Below are 13,662 nucleotides of genomic sequence, written 5' to 3'. Positions count from 1 at the left end.
ATTTGTTTGTGTATCTGTTAATTTACCCCATTTTCTACTAATAACAGTCCATCATGCAGTCGAGATCCAACTAGTCCATTTGTTTAGTCTGTTTAAATGTTGGTTTAAAACCTGTATTGTTTAAAGAATGGTTTTCAAGGGATAATGTATAAACAAGGGGAAATAAAAACTTCAAAATGTGAATCTCTTATTGAAATGTTTCATGACAATAAATCGTTTTTGTAATCGCAAAGCGCTGTATTCATAACAAAGAAGACCCTCAAGTGACCCCTTGTGAAAATGTCCGCGTTTGACTCCATTTCCCAGAAAGCAGTGCGAAGGTTGTTACGTATTTAATCTGCGACAAACGATACGGCCGTCGACGACAGGTTGGCGAGAGAAAACACCGCGTAAAGAGTCGTTTTACCTTAAAACTGAGGAGCCCGAAGTCTCCATAAGGTACTTTTGTTTTTTGTTTGTTTAGTCGACCGGAGTTTGAACTTAAAGGTAAGTTTATTTCGCCTATTCAGCGTTTAGTAACCTGGCAACGGCGTCGTCAGGCTAACGTTTGCTAACGCGAGCTAGCTGTCTAGCTAACGATGCAAACAAAACTCTTCATAAACATCTTTCTCAAGTAACTAACACAGTCAGTTCCTATCTGTCTCTTAACTTATCCTGTGTTACATTTATGGCTGTTGTTTGAGAGGCTCAACAGGGCCGTGAAACCCGGAGACCATCGTGTTAAATCCGGTTATTTCTACAAACAAACCCCATTTGTTTACACATGATCGGATCACGTTTGTGACTTAAACGCGAGTCTAAAGCTATAAACTGACGATTATTCACACTGTTGGTTGGTATTTGCCTGTTAAAGTGGGCGATGTTCGTGTTATTAAATGTCAGAATTGACTAAAATCTACACAAAAACACAAACTGGTGTCTTAAATGGTGAATTCTCCAAATTATAATGAGATCAAGTGAAAATAAAACCAGCAGTTCTTCACAGTTGTGGAGCAACTCGTAGGAAAACAGTGACTCCCGATTGTTTTGGTTTGTGAAGCCCCCACGATGAAGTGCGTACTTCTGATCCCTGATATATATTCTTATGGTTTTAGTATCCAACAGGAAAATGAGTTTAACAGCTTCTCAGACTGATTAATATGAAGGATTTTATGGGCCTGAAGAAGTAAAAGTACTCAGTGTTTTACTAGAGGAAAGTGGAAATGAGAGAGAGGTCAGAAACTAATACAAGTGTGTGTGTACTAGACATTCTGTCTTACACTGTCTTTTAGTCTTTAATCGTGTGTCATTCTGACCATCTTGTGATTAATCTTGTGGTCCGATCGTTAACACTCAGGAGCCCAGTTAGCTCCAATGTCCTCAACCTTTCTGCTACTGATTGTAGATGTCCCTGGCGGACGAGCTCCTGGCGGACCTGGAGGAGGCTGGAGATGAAGGGGAAGACGGGTTGTATCCTGAGGAAGAGGAGGGGGAGAGTGATGGAGAGGCGGCGCAGGGAAGGACGGAGGGAGGGCTGGAAGACATCCCAGAGGAGATGGAGGTGGACTACAGTAAAGCGGAGAGTGTTGCGTCCATCGCCAAGCTCCGCAATAGCAAACAGGTGAGTAGTATTCAGATGCTGTATATTTATAGTGTTGCGTCTGTTCTGGTCCTTCCTACCTGATCTTAACATTTGGTCTGCAGTTTTCAGAGATTATGGAGAAAATTTCCGATTACGTTGGAAAGCAGCGCAAAAACTCAGAGGGTGAGTGTGATCCATATTTATGTTTGATAATGTTTTATGTTTAAGAAGTTCCTCAGAGCGTTTAATTCCAGCTTAACGTTAACGCAAGAATCTGAATACATTTGCTTTGATTCTGTTTTTTGTTTCCCTGTAGTCTCTGGTCCAGTTGAGTCCGACCCAGAATACAGACTGATCGTAGCAGCCAATAACCTCACAGTAGAGATCGACAATGAGCTCAGTGAGTTGGCTGTTCCTGTTTTGTGTTTTTTAACAAAACAAAACAAAACTCAAAATATAAAGTTTAATGTTTTATTTTAGTTTTAAAAGATTTCATGGTCTTGTTTTTTCTGTTTTTTTTTCTGCCTGGGTTTCAGATATCATTCACAAGTTTACTCGAGACAAGTACTCCAAGAGGTTCCCAGAGCTCGAGTCTCTGGTGCCGGATTCTCTAGATTACGTCCGCACGGTCAAGGTGAGATGAGTTGAAATGTTTATTCACCCTTTTTACACCAAAACGCTGTTTCAGAATAAAAGTAAGGAGCCTGCAGCATTGATTGTATGTTTAGCTGGACAGAAGACTATTTTTAGATATTGACGAATGTATGGCAACACATCAGCAGAAGGCCGATAATGGTTTGAAGAGTGATGACTAAAAAGTTATCACTCAATTTATTTATTTTTTGCTATGATTGACCCAGTGGGTTTAAAAAATAATTTCAACTAAAGCTCACAATTTCTTATTTTATTTATTTTATTGAAATGTTATTTTCTCTCATGTGGGATATACTCTGTCTCTTACCTACTCAGGAGTTGGGAAACAATCTGGAGAAGTGCAAGACCAATGAAACTCTGCAGCAAATCCTCACCAACGCCACTATTATGGTTGTCAGTGTGACAGCCTCGACCACACAGGGGTGAGTCAACGGGCACTGCGGAGGGCGACAGTCGTAATTTTAAATATTTATCAAGACACTGACTCGATGTTCTTCATGGTTTTTAGGTCACTGCTAAGTGAGGAGGAACTGAAGCAACTGGAGGAGGCATGTGACATGGCTCTGGAGCTGAACCAGTCCAAACACAGGATATATGAATATGTAGAGTCCAGAATGTCGTTCATTGCCCCAAATCTGTCCATCATCGTCGGAGCGTCAACAGCTGCCAAGATCATGGGTGAGAGATGCAACAAGATTAGTTTTAAATACATTGAGATTACAGATGTACATTATCTTTGCTGTCTGTCCTAAATCATTTGTGTCATCACTCTGTTCTTCTTCTCTCTCTGGGTTGCAGGTATCGCCGGCGGCCTCACTAACCTCTCCAAGATGCCCGCCTGTAACCTGATGCTGCTGGGAGCTCAGAGGAGAACCCTGTCCGGCTTCAGCAGCACCTCGCTGCTGCCCCACACCGGCTTCATCTACCACTGTGACGTTGTGCAGACACTACCTCCTGTCAGTACTTATAATGACATTAACACACATTGCAGTGTTTTTTCACTCAGCACTGGTACCTTGTAGCTAAAACATGTCGTCCATTTTTGTCTTCAGGACCTCAGGAGGAAGGCGGCTCGTCTGGTATCTGCAAAGTGCACTCTGGCTAGCCGAGTGGACAGTTTCCATGAGAGTTCAGACGGCAAGGTGACATATACATTAATGCTGAATTTATGGTTGGCTTTACAAACAACATAAAAAATTACAGCCCCAGCCGTTCCCATATAGCTGAGATTACACCTCTGACACCATCTTAAGTTTTACAATCATTAACATTTACTTTCTGTATTCAGCGATATTAAAGAAACATAATTCATTTCTGACTCCTCTGGCATTAACTTTTATGTCTTTTTTTATTTTTTATTTTTTTTAAAATTTTTTTGTAGGTTGGCTACGATCTAAAAGAAGAAATAGAGAGGAAGTTTGATAAATGGCAGGAGCCTCCACCAGTGAAGCAGGTCAAACCGCTGCCCGCCCCACTGGACGGTCAGAGGAAGAAGAGAGGAGGAAGGAGGTACTGAATCAGTTAGCTGCTCTACACATGCAGAGTTCTGCTGAACAGGCCCAAGGAGAGCACAAGGAGAAGCTTATATAACTTGCATAGCCAAGTTTAGAATACCTCCATCAACTCTGAATATATAAAACCAACACTGCTCTTTTCTTTTTACCTGAAGGTATCGAAAGATGAAGGAGCGTCTCGGGCTGACGGAGATCAGGAAACATGCCAACAGGATGACCTTTGCAGAAGTCAGTAGATATTTTCTGTCGTGCCTCCTTTATCTGTGATAACTTGTTGAATGCAGCCTTTTTACCTCTTTAATCCGGTCTATGTTTAGTATTGATACTGATGTCAAACTGTGACCCATATGTGTTGTTTGGCTCTCACATCTCGCACTCAAGGAATGTGCTTTACATAAAGACACAAGCAAAATGTGCAAAGTAGTTCAAATAATACACATATCAGACATACAGAAACATACACTGATGTTCACATTGGATAGTCTTCCCTTTCAGAGCACCTAAATATAAACACACACAGATTCAAACACTGTACATAAGGTTAGTGTTTCTCACCTTGGTTCTTCGTGTCGGCTATTCTAACTCCTGAGAGGATGGTGGCTAAAAGCAGCTGCTCTAACTTCGGATTTCATCACTTCACAACAGCAAAACAAGACCTGAGAGACTCAGTTTGTTCTAATATTTCAGCGTAGAAGCAGAAAAGTAATCTAAAGCCACTGTAGCAAGATGATGATTAAAAGGCTGCATTATGCGTTTTGGGGTTTTCCCCTGTGCTTTAGCATTCACAAAAAAATCAATATAAAAACACTTAAGGTTAAAAAAGTGACAGTCCACGCCAGAGTTCCTGTCTCCCACAGAAAACACTGCTCCTGAACAGCCTGACAGGCCTTGTTTATATTCAGTCTTTTCTTCTGTTACAATATAACATTACATCACATTATAATAGGCATCACTTATAGGCAAGGTGACAGTCCAGTCCTGCCCACAGAAACCGAGTGGGTCTTCACATTGTGTGGCACCTGCTCAGGTTTATGGGAGCTGACCAATTAGAGCACACTGGGTTGTCAGGAGAGAGGGGCTGTAGCACAGTAGGGCCACACAATATTGTAAAACAAAATCTTATTGCTATTATTTAGACAGATATTTCAATATGATTCACAGTTAGTAGGAATTATCCTTTTTGCATCACAATTTCCATTTTCAGTTAAATAAACTATTAAAATCATGAACATTTGTCCGTTCCAAACATCATCCTACATCTGTAGAAAAAGATTTGTAGTCCAGGGCATCTCTACAGACTTTAAGCTTAATTTCTGATGTGTCGTTGCAGATTGAAGACGACGCGTATCAGGAGGACCTGGGCTTCAGTCTGGGTCAGCTGGGGAAGAGCGGCAGTGGGCGTGTCAGGCAGGCTCAGGTCAACGAGGCCACCAAGGCCAGGATCTCCAAATCCCTTCAGGTAAACTCAATAATGGCTCATTGTCACTCTGCCGTTGACTAATTGATTTTTTTTTTCAGTCTCCTAAGTCTCTTTTGTTGTTGTCCACAACAGAGGACGCTGCAGAAGCAGAGCATGACGTACGGAGGAAAATCCACAGTCAGAGACCGCTCCTCAGGAACCAGCTCCAGTGTAGCGTTCACTCCTCTACAGGTAAAAAAAAAAACAAACCTCTTTTATTGAATATCTCCTGAGCACTTTGAAGGTTTATTGTAGCTAACGACTGCTCTGCTCTTGTCTGCAGGGGCTGGAGATCGTGAACCCACAGGCTGCAGAGAAGAAGGTGGCTGAAGCCAACCAGAAATACTTCTCTAACATGGCAGAGTTCCTCAAAGTCAAGAAGGAAGCTAAGATGTGAACACACACACGCAACACGCACACATATTCTGATCCCACACATGGACAGTTGCACTCAAAACCGCAAAGTGGTAGTATATTTTCAAACTCGTCTGAAATTGTGCTTTGTCCTGTATTTTGTTTTTATCATTTTTTTTGCCAGTTAAATAAAATATGTTAAGATTTCACAAAGCGTCCTGTCTTCCTTAGAGAGGAAACAAATGTTGAGTACATATGAAATAAGTTTGTGGTAGCCGTTTAACTGACCTTTTAGTAGCTAAAAGTAAATTCTTAATCTGATACTTGGCCACTAAACTCACCTTCTGTTAAATTATCTGTGATGGTAATTTTTAAAAATCAAAACCATCAATTTACCAGAACAGATTTTAAGTCAAACTTATTTGTGGAAAAATAAGTGAATCCGTATTCCATGTAGGGATGACAGGACTTTACACCACACACTGACTTGTAATTTCTTAAAAGTATTTATTGAAATTTTACAATCCTGTTATAACCCCGTTTTATGACATCTCCCATGCAGAACTGTGATGAGAAAAAATTGTAAATACGTCTTGAAATTCACATTTTAGCAATTTCTTAACTGACCTTCCCTTTCTGAAAACCTTAAAAGCCCAAAAAATAGAATCTATAAAAGGCAAATCTCTCATAACTTTGCTGTATTTTCCTTTTTTCCCACATCCTCAACCCCCCCTTTCCCTCCCAAAAAAGCCTGAAAACTAATCACACACAACATAAAATTTTAACTGCAGAACAGATCTTTAGTTTTCATGGTTGCTTAAATGGAAAAATCTGATTCAGTTTAACACTCTCCCCATTTAAACTGCCAGGAAAAGGTGGGATCTGTCCCACACCAGATTCAGAACCAGATTAAATCTTATTGTTCTTCAGGGTAGCACATGAACAACCACTGCAGATGAGACATTCCTTCCTCGACCAACCAGTTAAATCTACCACCAGAGTTTAGGATTTGTGTTTTCACTCTACATGTAAACAGTTAATCAGTGCACATTCACTGTATAGGGGTTTTCACTCCAAATATCAGGTGGTAAATTGAACACAGTGGATTTTTAGGATGAACATCAACAGAATAAAACCTTAACTAATGGTGGGAAGTTGACTCAAACCAAACTCAGATTCATTATCTAATGCTATCTGTGTATTTTGAGAGTAATTAAGAGGTGATTTGGGTACAGGTACATTCACTACGCTTAGCGTGGCCTTTAGCATTGAGGATGATGAAAATACCTCAATAGTATAAGAATCAAACATCAAGTAGATTAATGTCTCAAACCCTATGTTTAAGATTTATTTTACAGGTTTTTTTATTTTGTCACAAACATGAATGCGCCATAATAATGCATTTTCTTTGACAGGTTAACTTAAAAACATTTTATTTGTAAAGAGAGGGAGTCAGAGACCAGTTCAATTGCATAGCAATTTAATCCATGTCCAATAAGGACTCTTTCCCTGTCACAGGGAGAGGCCCTGTGGTCACTCTCAATCAGCGTTTTAATTGACCAAGACAATATCAATAAAACTATTGATAAACGCTCACTATCTCTAATAGTGACCATATTCAACAGGCATCGTAGGGTCTTAAAAGAAGCCAGTCCTACACACCATGACTAAATGTCCACTGTACCTCCCCATTTTAAACCACCAAATTACAGTAAATACAAGGGCAGTTTACTTAACAATCAAATCCAAGGTTTGTTTTGTGTCAAGTCAAAGGCTTCCAGGCTCATGTTGGGTAGGTGGTACAGAGAATCTTGTTGAAACGGAAAAAGAAAACAAAACATGAGAAACATGCATGGGGTAGGCTTTCCTAATGCCACATACTGAGTGTGCACACAGACAGGCACAAACGCAGATCTCTAATGAGAGCCCTCCCAGCTCATGCAGCGTGATGCGTTTGATCAGGCCCATGGGGCATTTTTGACAAAGGCAAAGCGTTGCACGAGGAGCGAATGCTTCACGCCGAGATGCAGCCTATACAGACACCAGTCTCCATTTTAGGAGAGGGTTTCTACTACACATCACAATCTCTATCCACAGTTTGAAGTTCAGTCTCGGAATGTCAACAGCAGCACGTTTTGTCTCTCTCTGTCCTTTCGCGTCCCTCTGTCCGTCACTGCAGATCTCGGTCCTCGAGGTACCTGTACTCGAAGGTAAACCCCTCCTTCTTCCTCTGGCCCCATTTCTCATAGTCGAAGTAAATGTAAGTGCCCTGGAGGGAAAGCAGAGGGGAAGAACAATCATTCAAAACGCTCGAAGTCCCCATACTACTTTCTAAAATGTGAACTTTGAAAGAGCACCTGTTCAAACTCATCAGTGATAGTCTTGGGTTCCTCATGCCTCTGGAACCACATCATGTACTTGGTGTGAAACCTCCATGACTGTTTCTTCAGAGCCTTGGCAGACAGATACTGAGCCTTGGTGCCCTGAAAGAGGCAGAACAAATGCACCATTAGAAAAGGACCAGTGAGCAGGATTTAGGGGCATCTAATAGGGTTAAACACTCCTGTTGCAAGTGTGTAGGAGAAACTGTTTGTGTATATAGGGGTAGTTTAAATTGTTATTAAACAACTAGGGAGACACTTGTGCGCTGGATTATATAATTTCAGCACATGTGCCAGCAGTTTGATACGCCTGTCCTAAACGTTACACACTGCTTACAGGCAAGACTTAATGCATCTTTAGAAGATGAACATTAGGGTTGACAAGCAGTAAACATGGAGTGGGTGGGTTTTACCTCCAGGTAGTAGAAGATGAAAAAGAGTGTTTCTGTGGACAGTCTCTGGTAAAACTCTATGGAGTCCGAGTGGTGCGGCGGTATCTGATGATGGAAGGGCAAGGTGGGACACGGATTCCTCATCAGGTATTGCCTTTAAGACAGAAACAGACGGTTAATTAAACCATAGCAGAAATAATTGATCAAATAAAGGGTTCACCATCCAAACAACAAGCTCCATGCATCCGTATCATAGTCAAAATACTGACTGAAGGTTATTGGTTGTGTGTTTATTTCTTTTCAGAAACAGAAAATACTTTATTGACCTCCGAGGGGAAATTAGTTCATTTCTCTACTGTCTGTGGCTCTCAGCCCAAAGCCCAATTGGTTGCATAGAAAATCTCATAAAACAGCTTAAAATGTTACTCACACAGTACAACAATTGAGCTCTATGACACAGAGACATAAACTTTATCAACCTTGAGCTACACGGGCAATATTTGTTAGTAGGATCAATTCATTGTTGACAATATGTCCAGACAAATGTGCAGATTAGTTGTTAATTAATAAAATCATTATATAAAATTCAATCTGTGAAATTACTGTAAAGCAGATTTAAAGCACAGCCTTATTTCTGCATTTCTCGGGTTGTAAGTGGCACCTCACCTGATCCTCTCGGAGTCGGAGGGGTGTGGCATGTGTGTCCACGCGGACTCCTGCAGAGCCTGCTGGTAGAGCTGGTCTTTGGGGAGAGGGGTAGGGCCAAGTGGACAGACCCCGAGCGAGGGGGGGATGCTAACTTCCGACACGGACGGCTGAGGGGCGGCAGGTGTGCCGGGCGCTGCAGATGAACTAGAGAAGATATCTACAGGAGAAACAAAGTGAAGGCTTGAGTCGATTACAGAAACACTTCAGTTCAAAAATGATTCTTTCTGAAGGAAACCTTTTTTATAAGCTTTAACTTTCCTGTTTACAAATACTCAGAACACAAGTATTTGTTACATGTTTTTGCAACTAACAATTGTTTTCATCATAGACTACACTTCTGACATTTAGTTTGACTGCCTGGTTAATCATTCACTATAGAAAAAGTAAAAAATAACAAAGGCCGCTGATCACAATACTAGAACAAAATTACATCAAATACACTTGTTTATTCTGACTAATCACACAAAGAGAAACAGAAACTGCGTTTCAGGTAGAAACTAACTGATGTGTTTACTTAATAACTGATTGTTGGAACATATTGCTTTTTATTTCGGCGCCCATATTAACAGACTAAAGCAGTCACACTGCCAGAATCGTGCATCTCGGCTGCAGTGACACTACACTGGAGAGTCGTGGTCTGGTCTATTTTTTCCTTGAGCCCAGCAAAAATAGGCAGTGAAAAGGGTCTGTTCATAGTCATAATGACATTATAGCAGCAACATATACACCGTTGACTACAGTTCTAATGTCTATATCTGCAGAATATCACACAGACATGGTAAAACATATGAACGTATTTTTAAACTCAACACTTCCTGCATCTGTTTCAGATTAAAAGCTCTCTGGTGACAGAATCCATTCATATGTTAACACTGCTTTTATTGTATGGTATTTATCAAAGGCAAACTCAGTATAGAAAGATAGCAGCAGCCACACTGTCGGTGTAAACACCTCACGCATGCAGAGGTGTTTGTAGATGCAGCTGCTCACCCCTGGTTCACAGCTGCATCTACAACTGCAGCGGTTACAGGTTTGTTCCAGACCTAATGTCATTGTAAGTAACCTCCTCTTCAGTAATTAAGTCAGTGTACAAAGGACAGAAGGTTTACAGTGTAAAATTGTAAGCTGATTATTCTTCAGTAAATCAGTGAAGAAAAAATGTCTGACCGTTCCGACCTCTGTCTGTTAGATGCAGGTTGGGAATCTCTCCATCCAGGCCTGATCCCAGTGCTGCTCTCTCAGCCATCGCCTTCAGTGAACTGAGAGGCTCGGGGGCCTGAGGTGGGAAGGAGATGGAAAGAAACATGAGAACAGGGTGGTTGATTAAGTAGAATAAAGTTGGCAAGAGGAAAACCTTCAGTTATGGGCATTTAAGAGTGGAGGGCAATATATGGGAGCACTGGGAACAAAATACTAGTGCAGAAGATTCTAAAAATCAACTACTATTAGATAAAGATAGATTACAGCTGCTACACAAGAACAAGAACAACAGTCCTCCTCCTGCCTCACACTCACAGCCAGCAATTTTATTAACAATGACCTGCATTAGATACAATGAGCTATGTATTCAAAAGACACTAAATTCAGCAACTCATCTAAATAACAAAGATGTTTCCTGGTACAGCTAAATTGTACTGATACATCTGACATGGCCTTCTGTGAAGAGAATGGGAATTGGGCATATGCTTTAGTAAGTCCAAATATATCTTGGCATTTATCTAAATGTTAAATTGGACATGTGTGAGTGTGTTTGGTATGAATATGGCCAAGAGCAGAGGTTCAGGGGAGCCAGGGATATTTAATAATGGTATTTACAGCTGAGCACATTAACGTCATGTTCCAAACAAAAGTACCTAAAGAGTACTACCAATGACAGCATAATCTATGGAAAATAATCCATACACAGCAGCAAATTGTGGTTTCATTCCTATGGTAGCTCACCTTGAGGCTCTCAGAGGCCTGTGTGTAGGAGTGGGGCCCGTTGAGAAGACTTCCTCCTCCAGGTGTGCTGTCTGAGAACGAGGGGGACGGAGAGCTGGGAGGCAGGGTGATGGAGCTGATTAAACTGGGCCCATTGTCCATCCTGCACAGAGTAGAGTTGGCGCAGCAGGGAGAGGAAATTTAATAAATATCAAGTTAAGAAGAAGTGTGAGAGTTTACAGACTCGGATCAAGCGAGCAACAAATAACTCACGGCTGACTGGTTGAAGAACTGAGAGATGAGGGTTGGCTGCTTTGTGACTGGCTCGGTGTGCTTAGAGCTGACTCTGTGGAGCTCTCTGCCACTACAGCACTGTAACCTGTAGGCCGGGGAGGGAGAAGTTAGAAAACAAACACAATAAAGAGAAGACAACATCGACTTAAATAAGAGTCCCACAAGGCCAAGCATGAACGTACTTGTGCTTCCATTTTGCTTCAGTCCACTCGGTGGTCTAGCAGGAGCAGCGTTGACCCCTACTCCTCCAACCACGCCGACATTCCCTCCGCTGCCTCCCATCATGCCAACTACTCCGGAGGTAGTGCTGACAGAACTCGGGGGCACCTGAGAGGCACCAGGGGCTACATTTTGCCCAGGAACCAGACCCAAAATACTCCCACTCAAAGAGCCGTGGGCCGGGCTGGAACCTAGCAAACCGAGCCCTGTCCCCGCCCCGTTGGTGGTGACTCCACTGGAGCCAGAGGTGGGGATGGAAGTGCTGCTCTCCACTGAAATGCTGGACTGGGTGGTGCTGCTCAGACCCAAGCCTCCTGATGCTGCTGCCTGAGCGTAAGGGGCAGGTGTGGAGCCCGAAATGAGCCCTGCCATTGTGTTTAAAGGAGAGGGGTGCCCACTCAGGCCTAAACCACCCATTGGGTTGGCACTGCTGGTCCCCGTCATGCCAACTTTGCTCAAGCCTAGCCCCAGCCCAAGTCCCAAACTGCATGCCGGGGCGGGCCCTGATGTGGGCTGAGACTGAGAGTTGGAAGCTGATGAAATGGGTGTGCTGGGCGCGGGGAGAGAAGGGGCAGTTGAGGCTGGGAGAAGAGGATTGCTGGGCGGGCTGGGGGTGTTGTTTGAGGGGACAGAAGGTTTTGTCTGAGGTGGCTGCTGCTGTTGCTGCTGCGGTTGGTTTGGTGGCTGAGGTTGTGGCTGCTGTTGTTGTTGTGCAGGTTGATGCTGATGTTGCTGCACCGCACTGCTGAAGCTCCCTATGAGACTGCTGCTTGTGGGAACCGCGGAAATGCCTCCGACTACACTCGCCATGGACACGAGGGAGGAGGACGAGGAGGAGCCAGAGGTGGTGGAGGAAGAGAAGGAAGATAGCAAGGATGGTGTGCCATTCTTCACAGGTGACTGAAAAGGACAAAGCACCAAAAAAAGGCATTTCAGACAAAACTGTCCCGTGGGCAACTTTAGTTGTATGAGTGTACGAGGAGCAAAGTTTGTAAACTGTAAACTATTGAGGCCCACATATGCAGGAGAAAGGTACAAAGTAAATCAGAAGTCTCCAACCATGGTCCTTCAGAGAAAGAGCGTGTTCCTTTTCAGTGCCTGAGAGGCCAAAACCCTTCAGCCACCGTGACTCTCCAGGACCAAGGATGAAGAGCGCTGTACTAAACTGTTCATCTACTGGCACAGCACAGATGGGAGCTTCTCACCTGACTAACTTCACTGTCTGTCGACCGTCCCCTTTTCTTATCGTCCTCCGAGTTCTCCTATAGGAGGAGATACCTTGATATGACAATCCACTTTTGAAATGTTGATTCAACAAACGAGTCAGGGGATTACAACACAATGGGTCTTGTTAGAAAGGGTTAACTCAATGCAAACTTTAAGAAAGATGATGTGCAAAACTATGACAGAATGTACTTTTTCTACCAAGCATCAATTTAGCACATTGACCCAAGTTTTAATGATACGAAGACAATAACTTACAGCAGTGCAAGTGGCCGGGGATGGAGGGATGGGTGAAGAGGAGGTGGTGGAAGTGGGAGTGCTGCTGGAGTGGAGATACATCTCATCTTCCACATTACCCTGACCCGACGGAGACGTTGCCACTAAAGCTGCAGCTTCGAGAGAAACACATGTCACTGTCAGATGTTGTCCGCTATCTAAAAACAATTTTTTTTTTATATCATCCAAACACCACACAGTGCTCTACTCACGGATGTCTTCCAGGTCTAAGTCGTCATAAAGGAACTCGTTCTCCTCAAAGTCTGGGTCTTGGGAGGAATCAATGTAGTATTCAACGTCATCTTTGATCTTCTGGATCGAATCCACTGCTATCGAGTCATTGTCCAGCATTCGTAAAATGGTCTCCAACATGCGAATGTGGAATCTATGCCTCTCAATCATCCGCTTGAGCTCCTCAATACGATCTTGCTTCTAAATGACAGAGAGAAGACAAGCGTGTGGTATACGACCGACATGTTAGGCAAACTTTTATCACCGAGTGTGCACAGGAATTACAATATTTGTGTGTAAAAATAAACATCTTTACAAAGAATGTGGAGGGAGAACTTACCTCTTTATCGCCCTTCTTCTTTCTCGTCTGAACTGAAAGAGATTCCACCTCACTTTCAAACTGATCCACCTGCATATTTAGAGTGTCTATCGTGTTCTGCAGGTGAAAAAGAGGTCCAGAAAAAAAAAGGTTGTT

General features: G+C 42.7%; 2 protein-coding genes across 5 annotated transcripts in view; one reads left to right on the top strand and one right to left on the bottom strand.

Moving 5' to 3' along the window:
- Positions 1–311: 311 nt before the first annotated feature.
- prpf31 (PRP31 pre-mRNA processing factor 31 homolog (yeast)) lies at positions 312–5,751 on the top strand. Of its 2 annotated transcripts, none has more exons than XM_035671811.1 (14): positions 312–438; positions 1,385–1,600; positions 1,684–1,744; positions 1,878–1,961; positions 2,098–2,195; positions 2,531–2,637; positions 2,724–2,893; positions 3,014–3,171; positions 3,268–3,357; positions 3,597–3,724; positions 3,885–3,957; positions 5,060–5,188; positions 5,282–5,380; positions 5,472–5,751. In XM_035671811.1, the coding sequence occupies exons 2-14, from the start codon at positions 1,385–1,387 to the stop codon at positions 5,583–5,585; spliced, it is 1,527 nt and encodes a 508-aa protein (XP_035527704.1). In that variant the 5' UTR covers positions 312–438; the 3' UTR covers positions 5,586–5,751. The 2 variants fall into 2 exon arrangements, with proteins under 2 accessions (XP_035527704.1, XP_035527705.1); XM_035671812.1 differs by having other exon boundaries at positions 337–486.
- cnot3a (CCR4-NOT transcription complex, subunit 3a) overlaps positions 5,714–13,662 on the bottom strand; it is a 9,974-nt gene continuing 2,025 nt past the window's right edge. The window contains exons 7-18 of one of the 3 annotated variants that reach the window (XM_035671808.1): positions 13,528–13,623; positions 13,169–13,388; positions 12,939–13,072; positions 12,662–12,718; positions 11,420–12,356; positions 11,217–11,322; positions 10,965–11,106; positions 10,191–10,299; positions 8,982–9,180; positions 8,337–8,469; positions 7,900–8,025; positions 5,714–7,811 (exon numbers count right to left, since the gene is read on the bottom strand). In XM_035671808.1, coding sequence (XP_035527701.1) covers positions 7,713–7,811; positions 7,900–8,025; positions 8,337–8,469; positions 8,982–9,180; positions 10,191–10,299; positions 10,965–11,106; positions 11,217–11,322; positions 11,420–12,356; positions 12,662–12,718; positions 12,939–13,072; positions 13,169–13,388; positions 13,528–13,623 — 2,358 coding nt within the window. In that variant the 3' untranslated portion in view covers positions 5,714–7,712. The remainder of the gene's footprint in view (positions 7,812–7,899; positions 8,026–8,336; positions 8,470–8,981; positions 9,181–10,190; positions 10,300–10,964; positions 11,107–11,216; positions 11,323–11,419; positions 12,357–12,661; positions 12,719–12,938; positions 13,073–13,168; positions 13,389–13,527; positions 13,624–13,662) is intronic. The other 2 variants (XM_035671810.1, XM_035671809.1) reach the window with 2 other exon arrangements.

This window comes from Morone saxatilis, unplaced genomic scaffold, assembly GCF_004916995.1.
Source record: "Morone saxatilis isolate NCDOM2014 unplaced genomic scaffold, NCSU_SB_2.0 Contig24, whole genome shotgun sequence".
NCBI classification, from domain to species: domain Eukaryota; kingdom Metazoa; phylum Chordata; class Actinopteri; family Moronidae; genus Morone; species Morone saxatilis.
The sequence above is the reverse complement of the archived record's forward strand: the minus strand, read 5'-3'. Positions and strand labels throughout refer to the sequence as shown.